The 23,512-nt window shown below is 39.2% G+C and overlaps 1 protein-coding gene across 1 annotated transcript in view; it reads right to left on the minus strand.

Moving 5' to 3' along the window:
• prrc2b (proline-rich coiled-coil 2B) overlaps positions 1–18,349 on the minus strand; it is a 77,896-nt gene extending 59,547 nt beyond the window's left edge. The window contains exons 1-6 of the mRNA XM_061733655.1: positions 18,179–18,349; positions 5,399–5,576; positions 5,133–5,310; positions 3,783–3,885; positions 2,852–2,915; positions 1,166–1,309 (exon numbers count right to left, since the gene is read on the minus strand). Coding sequence (XP_061589639.1) covers positions 1,166–1,309; positions 2,852–2,915; positions 3,783–3,885; positions 5,133–5,310; positions 5,399–5,513 — 604 coding nt within the window. The 5' untranslated portion in view covers positions 5,514–5,576; positions 18,179–18,349. The remainder of the gene's footprint in view (positions 1–1,165; positions 1,310–2,851; positions 2,916–3,782; positions 3,886–5,132; positions 5,311–5,398; positions 5,577–18,178) is intronic.
• Positions 18,350–23,512: the final 5,163 nt, after the last annotated feature.

The following is a 23,512-nucleotide window of genomic DNA, read 5'->3' on the forward strand; positions in this document are numbered from 1 at the left end:
TGTTCTAATCACCGGAGGAAAACTGCTAAGAAGACCCGCGGCCACTGACTGGACTTAAGATAAGGGGAAACTGCTGCTTGCATGCCTTTATTTTTATGATTGTTTGCTGGGGACTGCTTCGCCCTGCTGCTTTTCTGTGCATGCTTCGCCTGTCGCTCCCGGCTTAACTCTCCGAAGCCGCTGTGAGCGTATTGCTCGCGGGGAGCTGCGGTCCCGGTCCTCTGGTCCCGGTTGGACTTCATCCCCGGGCTGTAGTCGCCCTGTCTGGGCTGTGTGTGTGGGTGTTTGTGGTCGGCGTGCGCGCGTGTGTGTGGAGACGCCGGCAGAAGTGTGTAGCGGTTGGTTGGAGGAGGTGCGGAGCAATGATTGACAGGAAAGGGGAAAAAGGAAGCGTTTTTCACGGCGCAAAAAAACACTGTCATAAAAAGCCAGGAATGGAGTACTAGAGTGAAGTTTTTCTTGTTACACTCTTTTAGACACATTTGAGGGATGTTGGACAAGACTTTTAATAGTGTTAAAAGCATGTTAAAAATGATGTCACAATACCTTTAATATATATTATGTAATTATATTAATACATTAATAATATATGTAATACTATACATGTAATAATATACATTAATTAATATATTATATTAATACATATTATATTAATATTCGCGTCATTGCCCCGGGGCATGATGGGAGGCCCGAGAGCATCATGGGAGGTGACTCAACTGCGCATACTCTATGCTATCTTAACGCGGAAGTAAACCCGGAAGTCAGAAATTTTTCCAGCGTATGCGCTGGCTGAGTAAAATGCATTGAAATGAATGGGCGGCCATTTTCGATGTCCCATCCAGTTCTATTAATACATCCAGGGTGTGAACGCACCAAGCAGCGCGATGCGGCATTAGGATGCGGCATCAGGAGATTTTTGACGCTTTCAGTGTGAATGCAGGGTAAGGATTACTGGAATAAAGAAATACTTTTATCACCAGTTTCTGTGTTCCTGCCACATGAATGTTGCAGTGGCAACATGATAGATATAATGGTACAACTGGTATACCCAACAAACCTTTGCTCACCAGTTTAATAACTCGCCACAAAAAAAAAAAAAAACATCACCCAATCCATTATTCTGCCAGCAGCTTCCCAGAAGTCAAGAATCAAGGATGGAGCTTACTCTGCGGGCGGAGGCTTGGTCCGGGCCCATACCACGGATCGAAGCCGCTTCTTTCCTTGCCAACCTTGTCCTGTTCTCCAGCTGCCCCCAATGTGGGAAATTCCTCGTGAGAGAAGGGCTGAAGTCGGTTTGAGGCCCTTGAACCTGATTTCATTAAAAAGGAGGTGTTTAATCCATCATGGAAATACAGTTGTAACAGTACACATGAATGCTTTTTCATTCATGTAACAGCCCCCCCCCCAAAACCTAGTTTGTAAAAATCTGAATGGTAGTTATTTGGTCTGGATGAGCACTTTCTTACAAAATGATGATAAAATAATGTTTTATTAGGAATTATTGTGTTTTAAAAAGCACTTTGGGAGCAGAAAACAACTGCTGAAACTGGTAAATGTAGGCAAAATACAGTAATTTAAAGCAGCACAATGTAACTTTCAGCTTTTGTTGAGTTTGGCGGCTCCTTTGGACAAAATCGGTAGTGCTTTACCAGAAAGAACACTACATTTCCCATGAGCACCAGCACGTACTGCCATAAAGATCCTGTCCCCGTCGCGTGCATTTGTTTTGATAGTGAATGAACGGGACGGACTTTCAAAACTACTTTTCTGTTTTCAGCGGTCGTTTGCAGGACGGATAGCGAAGAGATTATGTATATATTTTTGGCTAAACAATATATTATGACGAAGTTGAAAATCACTAAGTTCAACTTGGTTTTATTAGTGAAGTCACCCCCACCCCCCTGTCCTGTTTCAGCGAGATAGTTGCACCCCAAACTATAAACTAATACACTCTGATTTTGTTCTACTGCATCTTTTTCCTGTCACGTTTTTTAGAGGGACTTCGTCATAAATTAGTAGTCCAACATACTTACTGACAAAATAAAAAAATACTTTATAACCTTCATTCCTTATATTTTGCAGATCAGCCCTGCACAATTTTACAGTTCTCAGGAAAAATACTAGAACCCCCTGTATGTGAAAACATTCAAATTTTGATTCTTATTGAACATAGAACTCTACATTTACATTTGTATCATAACAATTCTGTCTCTCTTGTCGGACATCCCTCCTCGTCTTTCAGCTCACTCCAGCCGGGCCAATGTTTATTCTTGTCTGGGCATTTTTTTTTTGTTTTTGTCCGGGCATTTAGCTTGTTACTCTCCCGCTTTCTTTTTTTTGCCTCCTCCCTTTTATTTTCTTCGTTGTTTTCGCTGCTTCAGCTTTCGTCTCGACCACGAATCGGGAAGGAGGGGGAAGTGACGTATGCCGTAAAGCAGCCAAAGCTGTAAAATGTGTAGTTTTTTAGTGTGGCAGGGTTCCTACCATGCTCCTCAAAGTTACATAGTGCCAGTGAAGGCGATACAGACCCCTCAGACCATGACAGAGGTTCATTAAACCTGTTGGAAGTTGATGGACCATCACAATGAAATATATTATGGTGGAAAAGTTACATAGTGCTGCTTTAATACTATACTATTTTTCTGCTTTCATCAATATTATGACTGTAAAAAATTGCCAAGATGTATATTGTTTATCACCATTCTGTCTAAAACTCACCCATTGTCATATTCTCACAGTTGTGCTTAGTTTTCCATGCTTTAATTTTACTCATAAGACACAAGTAAGAAATAATACACATAATGAACTTGAAGGATTGGTAGGATAACAAGATTTATCTGAAAGGACTCACCATCTTGCTCTACTGCCTTTCCATTTGGCTGGGCCCATTGCTTTGGTCCCCCTGTGTTTGTGTTCTATGGAAACAAATGAAATCAAAGTTCAACAAGGTCCTTTGCTCTGAGTCATAATATTTCTTAACCCTCCTGTTGTCCTCATTTTCTGTATACATCTTGTGTCCTCCGGGTCAAAATAACCGGTCTTCACTAAACCCCCATTATAAGCACCTTAATTGAATTTTAAACACCAAATTTCATCTTGCTTGAAGAAAAATTGTCATTCACCACAACATATGTGAATGCCTGAGTTTTCACTCTTCACTTGTATTTCTATAGCTAAAGAAAAGAAAATAACCTCTGGAAATCCACAAAAAAAGAGCTCTGCATTCTGCGAGAACGCCACCTCTCTTGTGTTGTTTACGTTTACTACTAATTGATCTGAGAGTGATCATGGTCTCAGCAGTCCGTGAGAAAAACCAACTGATTTGTCTTGTTTACTTCTGGTACTGGTTGATCTGGGACACAACTAAAACATTGTAACATTCTGTGGTGTGTAAATAACTCTGTGACCTTGATTTCAACTCTATTTGCAAGACAAACTTTGTATATTTTGTTGTACAGCTTACATGGAAATGTGAATAAAAGCAACATTTCACTTTTTCTACTGTTGGGGCCAAGCTAGGAAAAGTCATTAAATTTCAAGTTAAAAATAATATTGTTTAAGGGATTTTTTTTTCTTGTTTTTTTACACAGTGGAAGGTCATTTTGACGAGAAGACAACAGGAGGATTAATACAAAATAAAAATGTTCAGATCCATGTTTTGTATTGAACATCTCGCTGTATCCTGTTATTGAGGTAATGGGGACAAAAGTTAGCAAAGTTTTGAAGACCCATAAATGGAAAACATAAAACTTTTTCTTTTAAACAACCATTTTCACACACACCTCCTGGTTGGCTGCTGGCAACGGTTTCTGAAGATTGGAGACAGATTTCTGTAAACCCAGCTGTGGCGGCAACTCCTGCAGCTGTTGCATTGATGCAATAGAACTAAAAAAGGGAGAGGATGAAGACAAAAGATGAAGGAAACTTCAACAAGAATATACCGATAAACAACAAACTTATACCATGTATATGTTATGCCTTATTCTGTCCTAAACTTTGACTGGGAAAAAAAAAGAAAAAAATCTGTCTTTTACTAAATTAACTTAAATTTAACTAAATATCGTTCCAGGCTCACCAATGTTTATATTCATTTATTATAAAAATGTGTTGAGACAATTAACAAAGAAAAGGGGAAATTCAAACTGCTAGTAGAGAAATAAAATAAGATGGCATTTGAAAAATAAAATAAAATGTAAGTGGCAAATATGTACTTTTTTTTAATATAACAATCAGATGCAGATGTTGATACAACTATGAGGCTACTTGAAAATATATATATATATATATATATATATATATATTAGTGGTGGGTTAAAAATATCGATATTTTATCGATATGCATGTGTAGGAACAATTATCGATACATAAATCCAAGTATCGATTTATAAAAAAAAAAAAAAAAAAAAAACCTTTGCTTGAGTAAATTTTCTCTAAATGGACCTCTTAAAGTTTTAGTTGAATACCCCTGCTATAAAGTGTTAATATTTAATGGGCCCCGGGCCACTCTGTACTGAAAAAATTGGCCCCAAGGTCAGAAAGGTCAAGAACCCCTGCATTAAAGTACACTCAAACTCAGAAGAAGTTGTCCCGATGTTTATCCTACTCACGACCCGAAAAAGTTTAATTTAATAAGGTAAGGCTTAACTCTACACCAGCCTTACATCAGTAAAAGTTCAGAGCTCAAAAACCCCCCCAAGAGTCCCGTGGTCGAGACGCAAAACGGTACTAGTTTCTTCTGAGCGGAGTAAGATTTTCGTCCGCAGGTCGAGGCGCGGTCGGCACGTGATCCCGCTGCACCAATAGGATGCGCGTTACTAGTCAACACAATGTATTTATTAATAACCCAATATCGCGATACAGTTTGTCACCTCCACGACACGCATCGTGCAGTTTTTGTATCGCGAAATTTCGTGGCATGATATATTTTTACACCCCTACGTTTTACACACACAAAATACATAAAAAAAAAAAAAATTACAAATCTTGACATTTTAGAACCACAATGGAGAAGGGCTCCAACAATACTTACTACTACAGCCATGATGACATTACTGGCAAAAATGTACTTGTATCAAAGCCAGTTTCCCTGAGACAGTAGAGGATGAGCGGTTTGGTAAAATGTTCCCCCATACCTCTTTTGATCGGGTTGTTCCTGCTTGTTCGCCCATCCTGAACCGTCTTTGGGCACTATAATCACACTAGGGTCGTTTCCTTTGTTTTCAGACTTCAAGCTCGGCAGGTGAGCAGGCGGGGGCATCCGCCGGGCTGCAGCCACTTTTCCGAGACTCTGTAAGCCATGTCGTGGAAGTACTGGTATACAAAACACAGGAGCAAGATTTATAAAGCAGAGAACGAACACAAACACACACCAACACACGCCCACAACCACACCCCTTACCTGTGTTTTTGTGAGCTTCTATTGATTTTCCCTTGTACTTGTCAAATAGGCTGAGTGAGGAATACTTGCTTTTTCCATCCCTGGACTTGGTTATTTGCCCCAAACGATCTGACATTGCGATGTAATGTCATTGAGTACGAAAATTTTTTTTTGCACCTCTCCCAAGTGCCTTCTGACTCTATAAAAGAGAGAGAAAGGAGAAATTCCCACGGTGATTAAACACATCACTGAGAAAAATCCATTACCGGGAACAAATATCCCAGAAGGAAAAGATAAATTCACATAGTGCTGGGCGGTGATGAAGCATTGTGACAGCACGTGGCCCCTGCAGGGACAACGACGCCTTGCAGGTTGCCCCAGTCTCATACCCCCGCTTGACCCATTGTCAATGAAGTTCCAGCTTCCTACCTCCTGCAGGGCTTTGAACTAAGACCCAGCACCTTTGTGTTAGCTTCAACTTCCTACCCAGCTCCCTACCCACCCCCCCTGCAGACGACACCTGGAAGTTGGTTCGAACAGACTTGAATCACAAGAATACCCTATGGGGTAATTTAGAAGTCAGTGACAGTCAGGCCAACTGCCAGATAATGACATTTGGCCACAGATCACATCTGATTGTAAATTACTTTTTGTCTCTCACTTGGTTTGTGTATTTCCTGCCTTCTGTACCTTGAAGCTTACTGTATAAAAAGTCATGACACAATCACCCGGGGTCGACACACCAACTCAGACACGACCTGTGCTGGTCCTGCTGACCGCCGGCTACTGAATAAAACTCACTACTCACAAGCGGACTTCTGAACTGGTTTTGATAAATTCCTCAACAATTTGGTGCTGTGACCCGGATGACAATAGACCTTTGATGGGAACTCCTTTTCCAGAACAACGGCAGTGACTCTATCTAAATTTTCAGAGGTAAGGGATCCACTTGCAAAATCTCAAATTATTGTTGCTGAGTTGTTGTCGAAAGTCTGTGGACTGGAGTACCAGAGAAAAAGTTGACGTCATCCTCAAATTTTAGGTAAGTCCGCTGTGTGGTTGTGAGGGTTATTTTTTTTTATTATTTTGTGTTATTGGGAAGGTTATTGTAGAGATGTTTTTAGGAATGCTGGCAATTTCATAACACTTGAATTTGATTGTGTTGTGAGAATGGTTTGCTTATCCTGCCTTAGAATTTGACTCGCTCTTCTAAAAAGGTTTAATATCTCGGGTAACATTAAAGAGCGAAATGGCCAGAACGCCATGGTTGGTCTGAGTACCAAAAGAATAGTCCAGTGGGACTTATAGCATATGCAGGACTTGAGGTCCATAAGAAGTGTTGGAACACTGAGATATTTGTGAGAAATAGACATATACTGTATGTAGAGGAACTGTTTTTGTGGGGATGATTCGCTCTCCCAAATACTTGAGGTATATTTCATTTCAGTAAGAATTGACTCGCTCTCCTTACATTCACAGGAATGATTTGTATGCTCTGAAGTAGAATGATGTTTGGAAGAATTAGCAAGTGATTTGTGGGTAAAAGTAAGTGTAATTGAAAGTTTTTTTGGAGGGATCTTACAGAAAGAAAAATGGAAAGTTTTTGGGAAGTTTTTCAGTAAGAGAGTCAGAGAAAAAGTTGACTGGTCCTATTAAAATACATGTATGTAATTACGGTACCGATAGTTTTATTTGTTAGTTTTATTTGTTACTTAGTTAGTATTAAATATGGTTAAAATAACTAAAGCACTTCAAACTCCCTCTGATGGCTCAACTAGAAGAATCTAAAAAACACAACGCAGACAAAAATGAAATTAGAGAGAATTCCCTTTAATCCCACAGCTGTTGCCAAAATCACACCAGAGCAAGCTCAGACCTTTTTACAATATTTATTGCCTTAACAGTTCAGAGGGAAGTAATACAGGTTGACTTTACTACTCTCACAAAACTTAAACAAGGAAAAGATGATAATCCCAGGGAACTTTATGCTAAAGCAATGTTGACAGCAAAAGAGAATTGTGGTCTGTCACGAGATCAGATTGATGGATTTCCTCCAGGGTACATGCAAAATATATATTTGCTAATTGCCCTCAACAAAGGGTAGGGCTGGATAACGCAAAAAAAAAAGAATCTGAAATGTATGAAAATACTAATGCTTGTCAAAAGTGTTTCCTACAGCAGTTGAGCACAAAGAGGAGGCGCAGCGGAACCAGCCAATTAATTAATTCACACCAATCAACAAAAGGGCCCCACGTCACAAACAAAGAAAATGAAAACTGCTGGTGAGCCCACATAATCTCTCTCCTGCCTATGGTAACTTCATCATGTAAGCGCATGAAAATATGTCTCCGAGCGAACTATAGTGTCTATAAGCCTTTTCTGAAAGCATGTCCAACTAATCTTTAACTAGAGGTGTCAAGTAACAAAGTACAAATACTTCATTACCTTACTTAAGTAGAAATGTTGGTTATGTATACTTCACTGGAGTAATTATTTTTCAGACGGTTTTTACTTTTACTCCTTACATTTTCACGCAATTATCTGTACTTTTTACTCCTTACATTTTAAAAACAGCCTCGTTACTCTATTTCATTTCGGCCTTTTTTTTTTTTTTAAACTATCCAGTTAAATTGTGCCATCCGGATAGAGTGAATTTGGTTGTGGTTGGATGAGAAGTATAAACATAATACCATTCCGACACCCTATTGGTTTGTACGTGTCTGCTCTCTGAAACACATGTTAATGCTCAATAGTGCACATATATGGTTCTTTAATATATTTGTATTATACTAAGATGCATTCATTTTCAATGGCATTTAGCTAGGGCTGGGCGATATATCGAGTATAGGCGATGTATCTCGGCTTCTACTCTGTGCGATGTACAAAATGACTATCGTGAATATTCGAATATACATTTGCTTTTAGCCGCGGGCGTTAAATTACAGGCTTTTCTCACTCTCTCGTCTCTCCTTCTCTGAGACATAAAACAAGTGCACCCTGTTACACACGTCAGTCACGTGTTGTCGTGTGTGCATTATCATTGGCCCCGACCAGCTGCTGGTGTCGGCGCTGCTGTCCGGGACCGCCGGTCACTTCCCCGCTTTAACTTTCCCAAACTCGCCTGTTTGCGCCGTGAGCTCATCTGCGCGGTTGCTACGCGCGACGGACTCTTTTCAAAGCAAACCGGTTTAGTAAAGACGGGAGGGGATGTTTTCCCCTCACACGGCTCTCTGGAGAACCGAGGAGTCGCTCAGCGCGACACGCGCAGCCGAGCCTTTAGACTGATTTATGGGTCCGCGTTACACCAACGCAGAGCCTACGGCGTAAATTGCGCGTCGCCGCGTACCCTACGGCGTAGGTTCTGCGTCGATTTAACGCAGAACCAAAATTCAGGCTTTTCTCTTCCAGAGCTGAGAAATGTCACCCAGTGTTGCTTAAATGTAGCCACATGAAACCAACCATTGTCATCGAAACAAAGTCAAACAATACTTTATGACGTCATATTTCTAAAAGTAAGTGAAAGTGATGCAAATTAAAGGAGGAAAGGATGAAACATTGCAGTCCCTACACCTACAATAGCCTGAATATAAAAGGTGCTGTAAAGGCCCCTCCTGCTCAGAGCAGCTCATCCTGGTAAAACCAGGTAAAACCGGGACCAGAACATGTTCTTAGCAGATGTTCGTCAGACGGGGAGTCAGAGATGCAACGTGCACTTTCTGTTTTGAAATGACACTTTTTATGTTTATGCCACTCACTGCTTAGTAACTGTTTAACAAATACAGTTTTGGTAACTCTGTGTCACTAGGCAATGCTTCAGGTGACCATGCAGCAAAAGAAGCCACCAAATTTGGCTTACCTGTCCCTGTAAAGCTTTGCCCTTCTATACCCGCTAACGACCTGGCTTCTCCTAATGATGTAGCCCTCTTACAAGAGACTACTGATGTGTAGAAACACAGATTGTAGCTTTCCCATGGTTGTAAAAATGTAAATAATTTGTGGGTCAGCAACGACGGCCGCGTTGTGAAACCCACATCCTTGTACCCGTGAATAGCACGCATGTCGCATAGCTGATCACATGTAAGCAAAGGGGAAAGTGTCAGATAGTGTTGAAAGACTGATAAGCTCCAAGATTTGCATCCTATGAAAAAAAATATTGCAAACATTATCAACACTTCCCCCCACCATGATTTTTTTGAAGCTCTGCAAATAGACTTTATTCATATACCAAAATGTGAGGGATATGAAAATGTTCTTGTATGAAAATGTTCTTGTATGTGAAGAGAATTTTTAAACTGGACTTAAATGGACAATGTCGTTGCCTTTGATCCTAATGTCGATGAGGTCAACACCCGTCAGGACCCATTAGGAAGCACAAACTCACACCTCATGAAAGGATTACGGGTAGACTTATGACTATACCAAGCGATTCAGTTCTATGTATAAAGAAGATGGACTTCCATGCCATGGATGAATTCATGATATCATTTTGCTCTACTCTAACCTCTGCCGTTCAGTCAATCCACAGAAAAGTAAAAGCTTTCCAGTCTCCTCCTAGTGGCAAACCATGCCATAAACCTCCAACCCGGAGACTGGGTTTGTGTCAGAGAAAACATCGCCGGTCCAAGGCTCAACACGTCCTGCTCACCACCGACACTGGAGTCAAGTGTGAGGGGCGTCTAAGCTGGATCCACGCATCCCACTGCAAGAACACAACTCCTCGACCATGCACCGGAAACCAGTCGATTCCTTCTTCTTCCTGTGGCTCCTCGTCGGAGCCATTGGAAGAAACAGCGCAGGCAAGGAAAGCCCAGAAGCAGATGCATTATACATGCCAAGACACTCACATCTGTCACAGGCCAAACACTCTCCTTCTGAAGAACCGCTTGTTAAGCCTAAAACAAGCCAAAATCCACTGCCCGATTCCATTGTTTTGTTTTAATGTGGATTTTAATGTGAAGCACTTTGGTCACCCTGTGTGTTGTAAAGGGCTTTAGAAATAAAGATTGATTGATTGAGGATTATAGCTACCTTGCTACAATGGTTAATCGCTGTTCCATACCTCTACCAAAGGCATTTACTGGATTTGTGGCATGAAGGCTTATGAATACCTTCCAAACGGCTGGTCTGGAATATGTGGTCTGCTCTATGAAACATAGGGTAGGATTCCCAACGTTGTGTTGTACGTGAATGCATGTGAATTGTTGTACGAAAAATTCATATCATAAGAAAAATAATCACCGGTATTCGGTATGAACCGGTATACCGCCCTGCACTAAATTCACACATTATCTTGAAGTACGTACATATTTCAAACACTGAATATATCATTTCAACAGTGTTATAAATCAAATATCATTTTCATAATACCTTATTTTCACGACCATTCGGTGCACCGTGTGAAAAGGCGCACCCTCAGTTTTGTGTGTAATTTTTGGATTTAAAAACACACATACAGCGCACCGAACCCAAAAGGCGCAGTCTACAGAGACGGAGCTGCACACACGCGAGCCGCAGAACACACACGCGCTGCAGAACACACACACACACAAGTGTGCTTATTTAATAATAGAGCGGGAGCAAAACTTAGTTTGATATTTTATTTCACTTTTCACATCAATCAAACCCTTCAAAGTCTTCATCTTCTGTTTCCGCATTAAAGAATTTTTAAAAAACCACCGGGTCGCCGCACATAAACCTGCTTCAGCCACTCGATCATCTCTTCATCCATCCAGCCCTTTTCATTTGCCTTTATAATGACTCTGGCTGGAAAAGTCTCTTTAGGCAACGTTTTACTTTTAAAAATCACCATCGGCGGCCGTTTCTGTCCATCAGCGTGGCAGGCAAGCACAACAGTAAATCAACTTTTCATACCCCGTTGTTCGGATCCCGACCGCGGTGGACCCGGTCGTCCGCTCTCCCGCGGTGGACCCGGTCGTCCGCTCTCCCGCGGTGGACCCGGTCGTCCGCTCTCCCGCGGTGGACCCGGTCGTCCGCTCTCCCGCGGTGGACCCGGTCGTCCGCTCTCCCGCGGTGGACCCGGTCGTCCGCTCTCCCGCGGTGGACCCGGTCGTCCGCTCTCCCGCGGTGGACCCGGTCGTCCGCTCTCCCGCGGTGGACCCGGTCGTCCGCTCTCCCGCGGTGGACCCGGTCCGCTGCCCGGCGCTGGTCCCCATTAACTCCACCGTGTGATTTACCGGGATGTGGAACGTGAGCGGCACCTTGTCCATGTCGGGGATGTTTCGGCTGCAGAATGAGCGGAAGCTTTCCATCTTTTCCATGTAATCCGCCGGGCGCTGCTGCTACTGCGCTGGCACCGTTTCATGAAGCGAAAGCACCGGGACGGACCTCCATGAAAATGTTCAATTTTCATTTCTTCCGCCAGCGCTACTGCTTTCAGTCGGACTCAGCCGCAACTCACGGGTGCTTCACACGCCGTTCTCATGGTGGCTCCGCCTCACATTACCGTAATACAGGTAATAGATACGGCGCACCGTTTCATAGGGCACGTGGCACATTTTAGAAAAAAAAAAATGTATGTGCGCCTTATGGTCGCGAAAATACGGTACTACATATAATTCTTTTATTCAACTTTATTTTACTGAATTCTATACTAATCCACCATGAGTCAATAAAACCTTCTAGAGCATTTGAGTGAATTAGTGTCTAAATTTATGATTTCATCAACAATTTCTATGCCCCTTTTCAACCAACCGAACAACAATAAGATGATCCGACAAAACCAACTGATTGATCACTGTTCCAGATAAGACTCCACAAATACTGGATTATATATATATAAAAAAAAGGACCCAAAAAAATTATTAATAAAAATGTTTCCTTCATTTTTACAGCGCACACTATAATTCAGATCTAGCTTTGGGTCTTCCCTGCTTAAGAGAAGTTTTAAAACCAAAGATATGTGTCTTTATTGGCTATTCATACCAGTCCCATTTCTAAACAAAATACAGTTTTTAAATAGCCAACACAAATGAATTACAGTATATCCCTCTTTATGAGATATATTGTAATAGGTCCTCATTATTTTGATCTCTTAAGGCTGAATTATGGTTTTGCGTTAAATCGACGCTGTGCCTACGCTGTGGGTGTCGTGCAACCCACGCCGTCACTGATATGCACCTCCCAAAAATTGTAACTACGCGTTGAGGCGACGCAGACCAAACGCAGACCGAGAGGGCTGTGATTGGTTCGCTTGGTAGCAACGCATTCCCGGTTTGAAGCAATCGTGAACTTTCAGCGCTCTTTTCTTCTTGTATGTGTGATTTTTTTTTTGTTTTGGTTTTTTGCACAATAGTTGTCCTTATCTCTTTGATTCACTGTGACCGGAAAAGTCGGATAAACCATTCAGGTAAAGATCGCGAACTAGCGGCCCCGGGGGGGTACTGCACCGTGGCGAAATGGAGTGACAGAGAAGTCCAAAGGGTTCACGACGGCGTCACAGTGACGGCGTAGGCACGTATAATAATAATCCAGCCTTTAACGATGCCGGTTTGGTCGCATTCCCATCTCCCCTAGCTTTGTGCAAAACCCAAATATGGAAAAAGAAGTTCTGTCATGGAAACAGCTCAAATTTGAACAAAAACTCCCAAATATTAGATCTGACAAACTGAGTCCCACCCACCGCCCCCAAAAATTAGAAAAACAGTCCCAATGTTCATCCATCCTCATTTTGAAAATGACACCTCTCTGACAGCGTATAAATCCACACACACACACACACACACACACACACACACACACACACACACACATTTTTTAGCCTGATTCACAAAACAAACCAGTCTGTGGCTCAAAAACGGTGATACGATCCTGACTATGAGGTATGGTGCGGACCTCAGGTGTCCGATATACACCTAATGCAATGGGACTGGCTGTCAACAGGTTGTGTTACATGAAGACAAAAGAAAGTTACGCCAATACAATATTGAAGAAGTTTCTCCTGCTAAGGTGATGACAGCTCGGGAATTGGAAGATAAAAGCGATGGATCAATTAGAATAGGCTGCATAACAGTTGGGAATCAACCCATTTCAGAAAAATCACATCCATGTCAGTTCAACAACAGCCTGTAGACGTATGTCACGTTTTACTGAAGGTAAACATGCTGCTACCAATGACTAGTGCATCCTTCATTTAAGAAAAAACATAAAACGCTAATCTCGGTGTAAAATGGTTTAACACTCCATCTCATAAATGGCCTCTGGTTTTCTTTTCTAGTTACCATACAGTGTGGAAAGAGAAACTTTCCCAGACAAATTGGATAAAGCTTTTCACCATTTCATAAAAGGTCCAAAAAGAAAGAACCCTTTATGAAAACCAGCCCTCTGTCGCAAACTATTCAAGAGACCATGACTACGTTTACATGCAGTCAATAACCCTTTTAAAACCTGAATATTGGCAATAACCCGAATTTGCACGGCCATGTAAACACCAATAACCCCTTTAAATAACCTGAATTTGCTCATATTCGGGTTTTTAAAAACCTGAATATGACCCCTGGGTTACTCCTTTTAAAACCTGAATATTCGGTCATGTAAACGCTTAACGGAATATCCCCATCAAACGGAACAGGAATTTGTTTTCTGCGCATGCTCTTTTCGCAAGGAATCTTGGTATTTTGAGTCCAGGACGTAATTATAAACACGGCGAAACACAAGACCAGGAGGAGACTAATCACTTCATAAATGCAATGAAGGATATGAACATTTTGGCATTTGTAGACGATAGAGATTACCGGGATAGCGAGATTTACAAGAAGGTGAGTGAAAAGTCGTGCAAAGCAGGATTTGTTTTGAATTTGGATACAGGAAGAAGAAGCGGTAATTGCGTCATGACGTTCTCCACGCGTCGCTGGTTTGATGGAGATATCCCGAATGATTAATTACCGTGTAAACGGAATATTCTGAATGTCTCAGTAACCGGAATATTAGCAATAACCCGAATTTTGACTGCATGTAAATGTAGTCCATGTCTACCTCATACTGCTGCAACTTTCACTTTTAAAAATTGTACATATGTGTATAAGAGCTGTCATTTGTCTATTACTGTTCAGTTAGCGAAACAACCAAAGTAAAATTCCCTGTCTGGCATGTTCATGATTGAGCATTAAGCTTATTATATTCTATCTAAAAAAGTGAATTTCAACTTTTAATTATTAAAAATCTACTGCTTACACAAGCCTTGCCAACAACACCTGATCAATTCATGAAGATCTTTTCTCAACACAGTCAGATATGTCCAACTTATCACTACCAGCATTTACATTCCTACTTGTCTACTGAACTATATAAGCAATGATAAAGAGCATTGGTGATGTATGCAGCCAGGTAGCTCCCAACAATTACCAAAACTATGAAATACAACAATATGACGACCTAAAATAAATGACAAAAGTATTAAATAATGAAAACAGTGAGGATCCTTAAGGAGGCCACTTAATTAAAGCTCAGAAGGGGCGTTTTACTGGGAAAACATTCATGTTCACTCATCATTATCTATATTTTGTTGGGTTTTTGATGATAAAAAGACAATTACTTAGTATCAGTGATAAAAAAATTACAATAAAATTATAAACCAGCCACATATGCAAGTGTCTCTGCAAACATTTAAATGCCACTTTCTTCCCAAAAACACCTGACCACGACGACGACGTGTTAAATAAAACCATAACATTAGAATTAAAAACAATATTTCTGAACATTTTGTTGGTTTTCCCCAAAAACAAGTGCTAGCGAGACTGCTAACCCCTTCCACACGAGACTCTTCACTGCAGGAAAAAACAAGAAAAACAGCGAATTTCAGTCGGTTTAGCCGCATTTATGAGCAAAAACAGGCGACATTAGGCAGAAATATAAAAGACTGGACGTTTCAAAAGCAGCTTTGACAAATGAATACATGAATAAATTAAGAAAATCCAGCTTAGCTTTAGTGGCTACCACGAAACCGCTATGTAAACACCAAACTACCTTTATTATTTGTAGATTTTGAGTGTAATTATTATTATTATTATCTTTATGCATTTCTTAAGACATGGAAATGTATGTTTATATACAATCACGTGGGTCAGAGAGCTGAAATAATGGAGGAATTTGTTTACTGAACTATATAAGCAATGATAAAGAGCATTGGTGATGTATGCAGCCAGGTAGCTCCCAACAATTACCAAAACTATGAAATACAACAATATGACGACCTAAAATAAATGACAAAAGTATTAAATAATGAAAACAGTGAGGATCCTTAAGGAGGCCACTTAATTAAAGCTCAGCAGGGGCGTTTTACTGGGAAAACATTCATGTTCACTCATCATTATCTATATTTTGTTTGGTTTTTGATGATAAAAAGACAATTACTTGGTATCAGAAATAAAAAAATTACAATAAAATTATAAACCAGCCACATATGCAAGTGTCTCTGCAAACATTTAAATGCCACTTTCTTCCCAAAAACACCTGACCACGACGTGTTAAATAAAACCTTAACATTAGAATTAAAAACAATATTTCTGAACATTTTGTTGGTTTTCCCCAAAAACAAGTGCTAGCGAGACTGCTAACCCCTTCCACACGAGACTCTTCACTGCACGAAAAAACAAGAAAAACAGCAAATTTCAGTCGGTTTAGCCGCATTTATGAGCAAAAACAGGCGACATTAGGCAGAAATATAAAAGACTGGACGTTTCAAAAGCAGCTTTGACAAATAAATACATGAATAAATTAAGAAAATGCAGCTTAGCTTTAGTGGCTACCACGAAAGCGCTATGTAAACATCAAACTACCTTTATTATTTGTAGATTTTGAGTGTAATTATTATTATCTTTATGCATTTCTTAAGACATGCAAATGTATGTTTATATACAATCACGTGGGTCAGAGAGCTGAAATAATGGAGGAATTTGTTTACTGAACTATATAAGCAATGACAAAGAGCATTGGTGATGTATGCAGCCAGGTAGCTCCCAACAATTACCAAAACTATGAAATACAACAATATGACGACCTAAAATAAATGACAAAAGTATTAAATAATGAAAACAGTGAGGAAGCCACTTAATTAAAGCTCAGCAGGGGCGTTTTACTGGGAAAACATTCACGTTCACTCATCATTATCTATATTTTGTTGGGTTTTTGATGATAAAGACAATTACTTGGTATCAGTGATAAAAAATTACAATAAAATTATAAACCAGCCACATATGCAAGTGTCTCTGCAAACATTTAAATGCCACTTTCTTCCCAAAAACACCTGACCACGACGCGTTAAATAAAACCTTAACATTAGAATTAAAAACAATATTTCTGAACATTTTGTTGGTTTTCCCCAAAAACAAGTGCTAGCAGGACTGCTAACCCCTTCCACACAAGACTCTTCACTGCACGAAAAAACAAGAAAAACAGCGAATTTCAGGCGGTTTAGCCGCATTTATGAGCAAAAACAGGAAACATTAGGCAGAAATATAAAAGACTTGACCTTTCAAAAGCAGCTCTGACAAATAAATACATGAATAAATTGAGAAAATGCAGCTTAGCTTTAGTGGCTACCACGAAAGCACTATGTAAACATCAAACTACCTTTATTATTTGTAGATTTTGAGTGTAATTATTATTATTATTATCTTTATGCATTTCTTAAGACATGCAAATGTGTGTTTATATACAATCACGTGGGTCAGCGAGCTGAAATAATGGAGGAATTTGCAGTTATTTAGCAGTAGTGTATATATTTATATACTGATAAATATATTGTGTATATACATATACACACACACGTAGACATATTTATTTTTCGTGCATTTCTCTATGAAATACAATATGACGACCTAAAATAAATGAAAAAAAGTATTAAATAATGAAAACAGTGAGGATCCTTAAGGAGGCCACTTAATTAAAGCTCAGCAGGGGCGTTTTACTGGGAAAACATTCATGTTCACTCATCATTATCTATATTTTGTTGGGTTTTTGATGATAAAGACAATTACTTGGTATCAGTGATAGAAAATTACAATAAAATTATAAACCAGCCACATATGCAAGTGTCTCTGCAAACATTTAAATGTCACTTTCTTCCCAAAAACACCTGAACAAGACGAAGACGCGTTAAATAAAACCTTAACATTAGAATTAAAAACAATATTTCTGAACATTTTGTTGGTTTTCCCCAAAAACAAGTGCTAGCGAGACTGCTAACCCCTTCCACACGAGACTCAAAAAACAAGAAAAACAGCCAATTTCAGTCGGTTTAGCCGCATTTATGAGCAAAAACAGGCAACATTAGGCAGAAATTAAAAAGACTGGACGTTTCAAAAGCAGCTTTGACAAATAAATACATGAATAAATTAAGAAAATGCAGCTTAGCTTCAGTGGCTACCACCAAACCGCTATGTAAACATCAAACTACCTTTATTATTTGTAGATTTTGAGTGTAATTATTATTATTATCTTTATGCATTTCTTAAGACATGCAAATGTGTGTTTATATACGCTCACATGGGTCAAAGAGCTGAAATAATGGAGGAATCTGCAGTTATTTAGCAGTAGTGTATTTATTTATATACATATATTGTGTATATACATATACATACACACACTTAACATGTTTATTTTTCATGCATTTCTCTAGTTTTGAGTGTGAGAGTGGGCCGGGGCAGCAGCCCCTGGAGCCGCAGCGGCGGCGGCAGCGGGAGCTTCTCTCTCTTCCCCGGGATTAAAGATGGCTGCTGCCAGAACAAAGCCACAACAACCCGGGCCAGCGCGGCCGCTCCGCGCCACGCCGCGCTCAACACTCACCAGATTCGACAACTGGAGAATATCCCGAGACGATTAAAAGTGATATTTTTCCAAAAAGCACCGTCAATTCGGAGGATGGATGGCGATTGTGAAGCGGGGGATCTCCGTGGGCAGAGCCGACCACTGGGATGTTGCTGGGATCGTTCCCGGCCTGGTAATGAGAGGGCCGCCGTGCGGGCTCCTGACGGCCGGCGGCGTCATACGTCATCACGCAACGTCGCCGAGCGCGCCCCGTGGCCGCCCCCTGCTGGTTGGTTCCCGCAATTACCCCCGAACGCCACTTCAGGTTCCTCAATAATGTTTATCTCTCCATCCATCAATCAATTCATCCATCAATCAATCAATCAATCAATCAATCAATCAATCAATCAATCCACACACAACCATCCATCCTTCCATCCATCTAACCACCCACCCATCTGTCTATCCAGGGGCGAAAATCCCGTTTCATAGTTGGGGGGGACAATAAACAGTAAAATTTTAGAGAATTAATCCAGTGGGGGACAAGGAATAAAAGTTTTAGCCTTCCTTTAATACAGCATTTTGACATTTTCATCTCTATCTCGCAAACAGGCAGAAGACCTTTCTTAGAGCAATACAAGACAATGGTATTAGGTGGAAGGTGCAATAATACAGCACATCTGACATAATACACTGCAAAAACCCAACATCTTAACAAGAATATTTGTCTTATTTCTAGTTAAAATGTCTCATTTTTAGTTAAAAAAAATCTCATTACACTTAAAACAAGACTCATCACTGGAAAAAACAACAATTTTCATCTGTTTCAAGTAGATTTTCACTTAAAATAAGTAGAAAAATCTGCCAGTGGAACAAGATTTTTTTGCTTGTAATGAGAAGATAAATCTTGTTCCACTGGCAGATTTTTCTACTTATTTCAAGTGAAAATTTACTTGAAACAGGTAAAAATTGTTTTTTTCCAGTGATGAGTCTTGTTTTAAGTGTAATGAGATTTTACTGTTTATTATTATTTTCGATTTCGGTTTCAGCCACAAATTTTCATTTTGGTGCATCACTACTAAATACTACTGCATTGTTCCAAAATTATTAATTCTGTCTAAAATTATTCTAGGGGGGGACAGCTTTACTAATGGGGGGGACTTGTCCCCCCTGTCCCCCCCAGGATTTTCGCCCCTGTGTCTATCTATCGATTTATCTATCTATCTAACCATCAGGGGCATCAATTGGGTATGGCAAGGTATGGCAGCCGCCACACCTTTGCTTCAACGGTTAAATGTAAATGTTTGTTTTTTTTAAATACATTTATGGAATAACTACAAATGCAAATAAGAACAACATGATCGATTTCACTAGTTATTATACACTGCAAAAACTCTCTATTAAAAAAAAAAATTCTCATTACATTTCAGACAAGACTCAAAAACAACCATTTTCACCTGTTTCAAATAGATTTTCACTTAAAATAAGTAGAAAAATCTGCCCATGGAACAAGATTGTTTTGCTTGTAAGGAGAAGATAAATCTTGTTCCACTGGCAGATTTTTCTACTTATTTCAAGTGAAAATTTACTTGAAACAGGTGAAAATGGTCAAATAACAAGTTATTTTTTTGGCAATGAATCTTTTCTTTAAGTGTAATGAGATTTTTTGACTAAAAATGAGACATTTTAACTAGAAATAAGACAAATATTCCTGGTAAGATTTTGAGTTTTTGCAGTGAGCGAGACTGCATTTGAAAAAGTTCCAATTTTCTTGACCACACAGATAAGCTCCATAGCAGACTCTGTGATGAGTATTTGCTGGACGTGTTGATTGATACTCTAGTTAAGTTCTGTGACTTGTAACCTTGCCATACCTTAACTTCCACTGAATTGACGCCACTGCTAACCATCCATCCATCTATGGGATCAGGACCATGGGGAGCCCATGGCCACTGTAGCCCTCACCTATAGACAATAAACCTCCAACAAACAGTCACAGGCCACCTGGAGCAGTGTGGTTTTACTGAGCTGGGTAAATACCCTTGATTGCTGCTGATTGAGTCCACCTGCATCAGGGAGGATTGCAGGTGGATTAAACCAAGTTAGAATAGAATAGAATAGAAGACTTTATTGATCTCCCAGAGGAGAAATTCAGCCGTGCAGCAGCCAAACACACACATGCTCAACGGTTTATACAAAAAATTTAAAATAGAAATAACCAATAAATAGCTAAATAATAAAAAAGAGCAATATAAAAAGTAGAAAAAGAGTATGTACAAGAGAGAAAAAAATAGTAAACAATAGTAAACACCAAAAAAACGGATAAATGTTAAATGTTCCTTTTTGAGTGTTATTGGGAATAAATACTGCTAAAAATGACATTACAAAAAAACAGGTTGGAATGATTCATTTGTTAAAAGAGGGGAGGATCCTGATTAAAGGTACACATATTGCAATATTGTTTGGGGGAGTACATTTACAACTACTCTCCATAAAATCTTAATTCTCCAGAACCGTTTTGTAAGACTTGCATCTCGATCTGTCTGGGATGCTACTGCTGCTCCTTTAGTTAAAAATCTACAGATCCTTACTATTTATGACATCAATAGTTACCAAATATGCATTTTTCTTTACAAAATATTTTCCTCAGAAGGAAATGTTCCTGAGCACTTTAGGTCATACTTTGCCACTAACTCTCAATTTCATTCCTACTCAACTCGGCAGACCCTCGCCCTACATCCGCCTAAATGTCTGGAATCTAGAAGCCCATTTTTGTTTAGGTTTAGAGGTGTCAAAGTCTGGAATAGCTGGTACCAGATTGCAAACAATTGTAGGTCCCTATCCATTTTCAAAAGTCGCTCAAGAGAGCATTTAATTCAACAATGTAGTCAAGAAAGCTCTTAATGTTCTTTTGCACTTCATATTCTGTGTTGCCATTTGTTCAGTATAATACTCATATTTTCATGATCATGTGTACAGTAATTTTTTTATCTTCTTTTTTATTTTTATTTTTTTATTATTTTATTTTCATTCATGTTCTACATGCAATTTTTATGATATATTTTTATTTTTATGATTTTGTATCCTCATAAGTATTTTGTTAAATGTTATTAGGTGGGGGCTCCTCATAATCCTACTGGCTTGCTCGCTCCTCCCTGCACAGTTTCTTTTAACTGCACTTATTTGTGTAATGTTATTTTTTTATGTTATGTGCTAAATAAAACTAAACTAAACTAAACTAAAACTTTAAGTTTTAAAAACTGTAATGGTTTATGCCGGGTGGGTGGAGTCTTGGAGAAGGCTTGGGTTTAAAGAGAGTGAAACCCTCAGTTCACTCTCTGTTTTCAATAACTGGGAAAGTGACAGAATCAGTAAACATCGGAGGAGGAGGGAGGAGAAAGGAAGATGTCATTATTTCCAGGTTATGAATTGGGCATACTGCTCTTAATAGTACTCTTCACATTATGGGTAAGCATCAGGATGGGCTATGCTCTGAGTGTCAGGAGCCTGAGACAGTGCAGCATGTACTGATTTGCTGTAGGAGGCACCACAGAGAAAGAACCGAACTAGTGGCAGAGCTGCAAGAAATGGGCATGAAAGGAATAACAGTCAGAAGTATTTTGGAAGTGGGATCGAGTGGAAGGGGGAGGCGGAGTTTATTTACATGTTTGTATGATACTGGGCTGATGAGTGAGTTTTTGAAAGATCCAGAAGATGGCAGCAGTGCAACTAATTGGATGCAAGCTGCCGTAAAACTCCAAAGAAGAAGAAGTTCACTCTCTTTTTTTTTTCTCTCAACTTTATTGAAGCAAAAGACATAAGTATACACAGAATTGAGAGCAACATCAGACATGTGTATACAACATAAACTACACAATTATACAGTCACAAATACGCCAGGGAATTAGTCATTGACAAAGAAAAAAAAATTAAACAAATATCTTATATAGCTTACAAAGGTCATAAGTTTTAACAGCTTTTTATTTACAGAATCAGATATGGAGAATATGTATTGTTTGATATATACGGACAGCTCCGGAAAATTCGGCTTTTTATTTAAAAATTTGGATCTGTGGATATAGAATTTAGTTAAAATAACGAGCAAATTGATCAAATAAAATTTACAGTTGAGATTCCTGTCAAATTCAATATATCCAAACAATACATTTTTCCAGCACAAATTAAATTGGGGGTAGATGTGATCTACAATAAAGCGGGACAATTTACTCCACAGTTTTTTTGTGTACAGGCAAGACCAAAATAAATGAATCAGTGTTTCGTTGGGAAAACCACAAAAAGTACAACTCACATCAATGTCTTTCTTAAGTCTCTGTAAATAATGATTGGTAGGATAGAATCTGTGTAGCATTTTAAAGGAAATCTGTTTGACTTTATTAGTTAGGAAAAACTTCTGTGGTAATAGCCAGACTTTTTCCCAATTAATGTTTCCAACAAAAGAAGACCAGTAAGATAGTGAAGAAGGTGTACTGATGATGTCTTGTTGAAAATGCTTACGAATAATATTGTTTTTGTTCTTAGTGTTCCAAGAAAAGCACATTTTTCCAACAGTAGTTTCAATTACATTCAGTAATACAGGGAAATTGTTATTTAGTTTGAGATCTTTGAAAAGTGAAATAACCCCCGAGGGGACAGCATCAAAAACAACAGAGAAGTCCTTGGGTGTAACAGGGATTCCATAATGTTGAATGAATTCAACATAATTATAGAGATGCCCATGTTGATTAAACAATTGACTCAAAAGCAAAATATTATTATCTAACCACTGTTTGAGAAAAATAGACTTGTTTTTATATAGAATATATCTATTTAGTCTAGGCAGAATTTCTGAAAATGTGCTTATTTAAAGTGCTGAAGGCATTTTGTGAATATTTACAATATACAACATTTCTAGGGGTATTAAGGGGTGCTGAATCCAAATCTGCTGTATATGAAGCTCAAAAATGTCCCAAAATGCCTCAAAATTGAGAAATCCAACATGGCCGCCAGGCTGAATTCTATTTTTCAGTATATCTTTTTGACTAAACAAGGTACAAACATGAATTAAATGTACTTTTGTAAGTTTTCCTACGTGACAACCTCTTTATCACTAATGACCACCTTTTTCTCTATACTTGTGCTGATTATTGACACTTGATCTAAATCAGGACAGGATGTTTAAATTCCCATGTGTGAAAACCTGTGAACATTTAATTCAAGTTCGTAACTTTTTGTACATTTGTTTGTATATTTGACCTCAAAACAAAATACAAAGTAAGTAAAAGTAGCCTAATAACAATAATAATAACTGAGTAATTATTCATAGTTAAAAACAACTTTTTTTGCAATATCTAAGCAGTTTCTTCACATTACATC

Source organism: Cololabis saira, chromosome 11 (genome assembly GCF_033807715.1).
Source record: "Cololabis saira isolate AMF1-May2022 chromosome 11, fColSai1.1, whole genome shotgun sequence".
NCBI classification, from domain to species: Eukaryota; Metazoa; Chordata; class Actinopteri; order Beloniformes; family Belonidae; genus Cololabis; species Cololabis saira.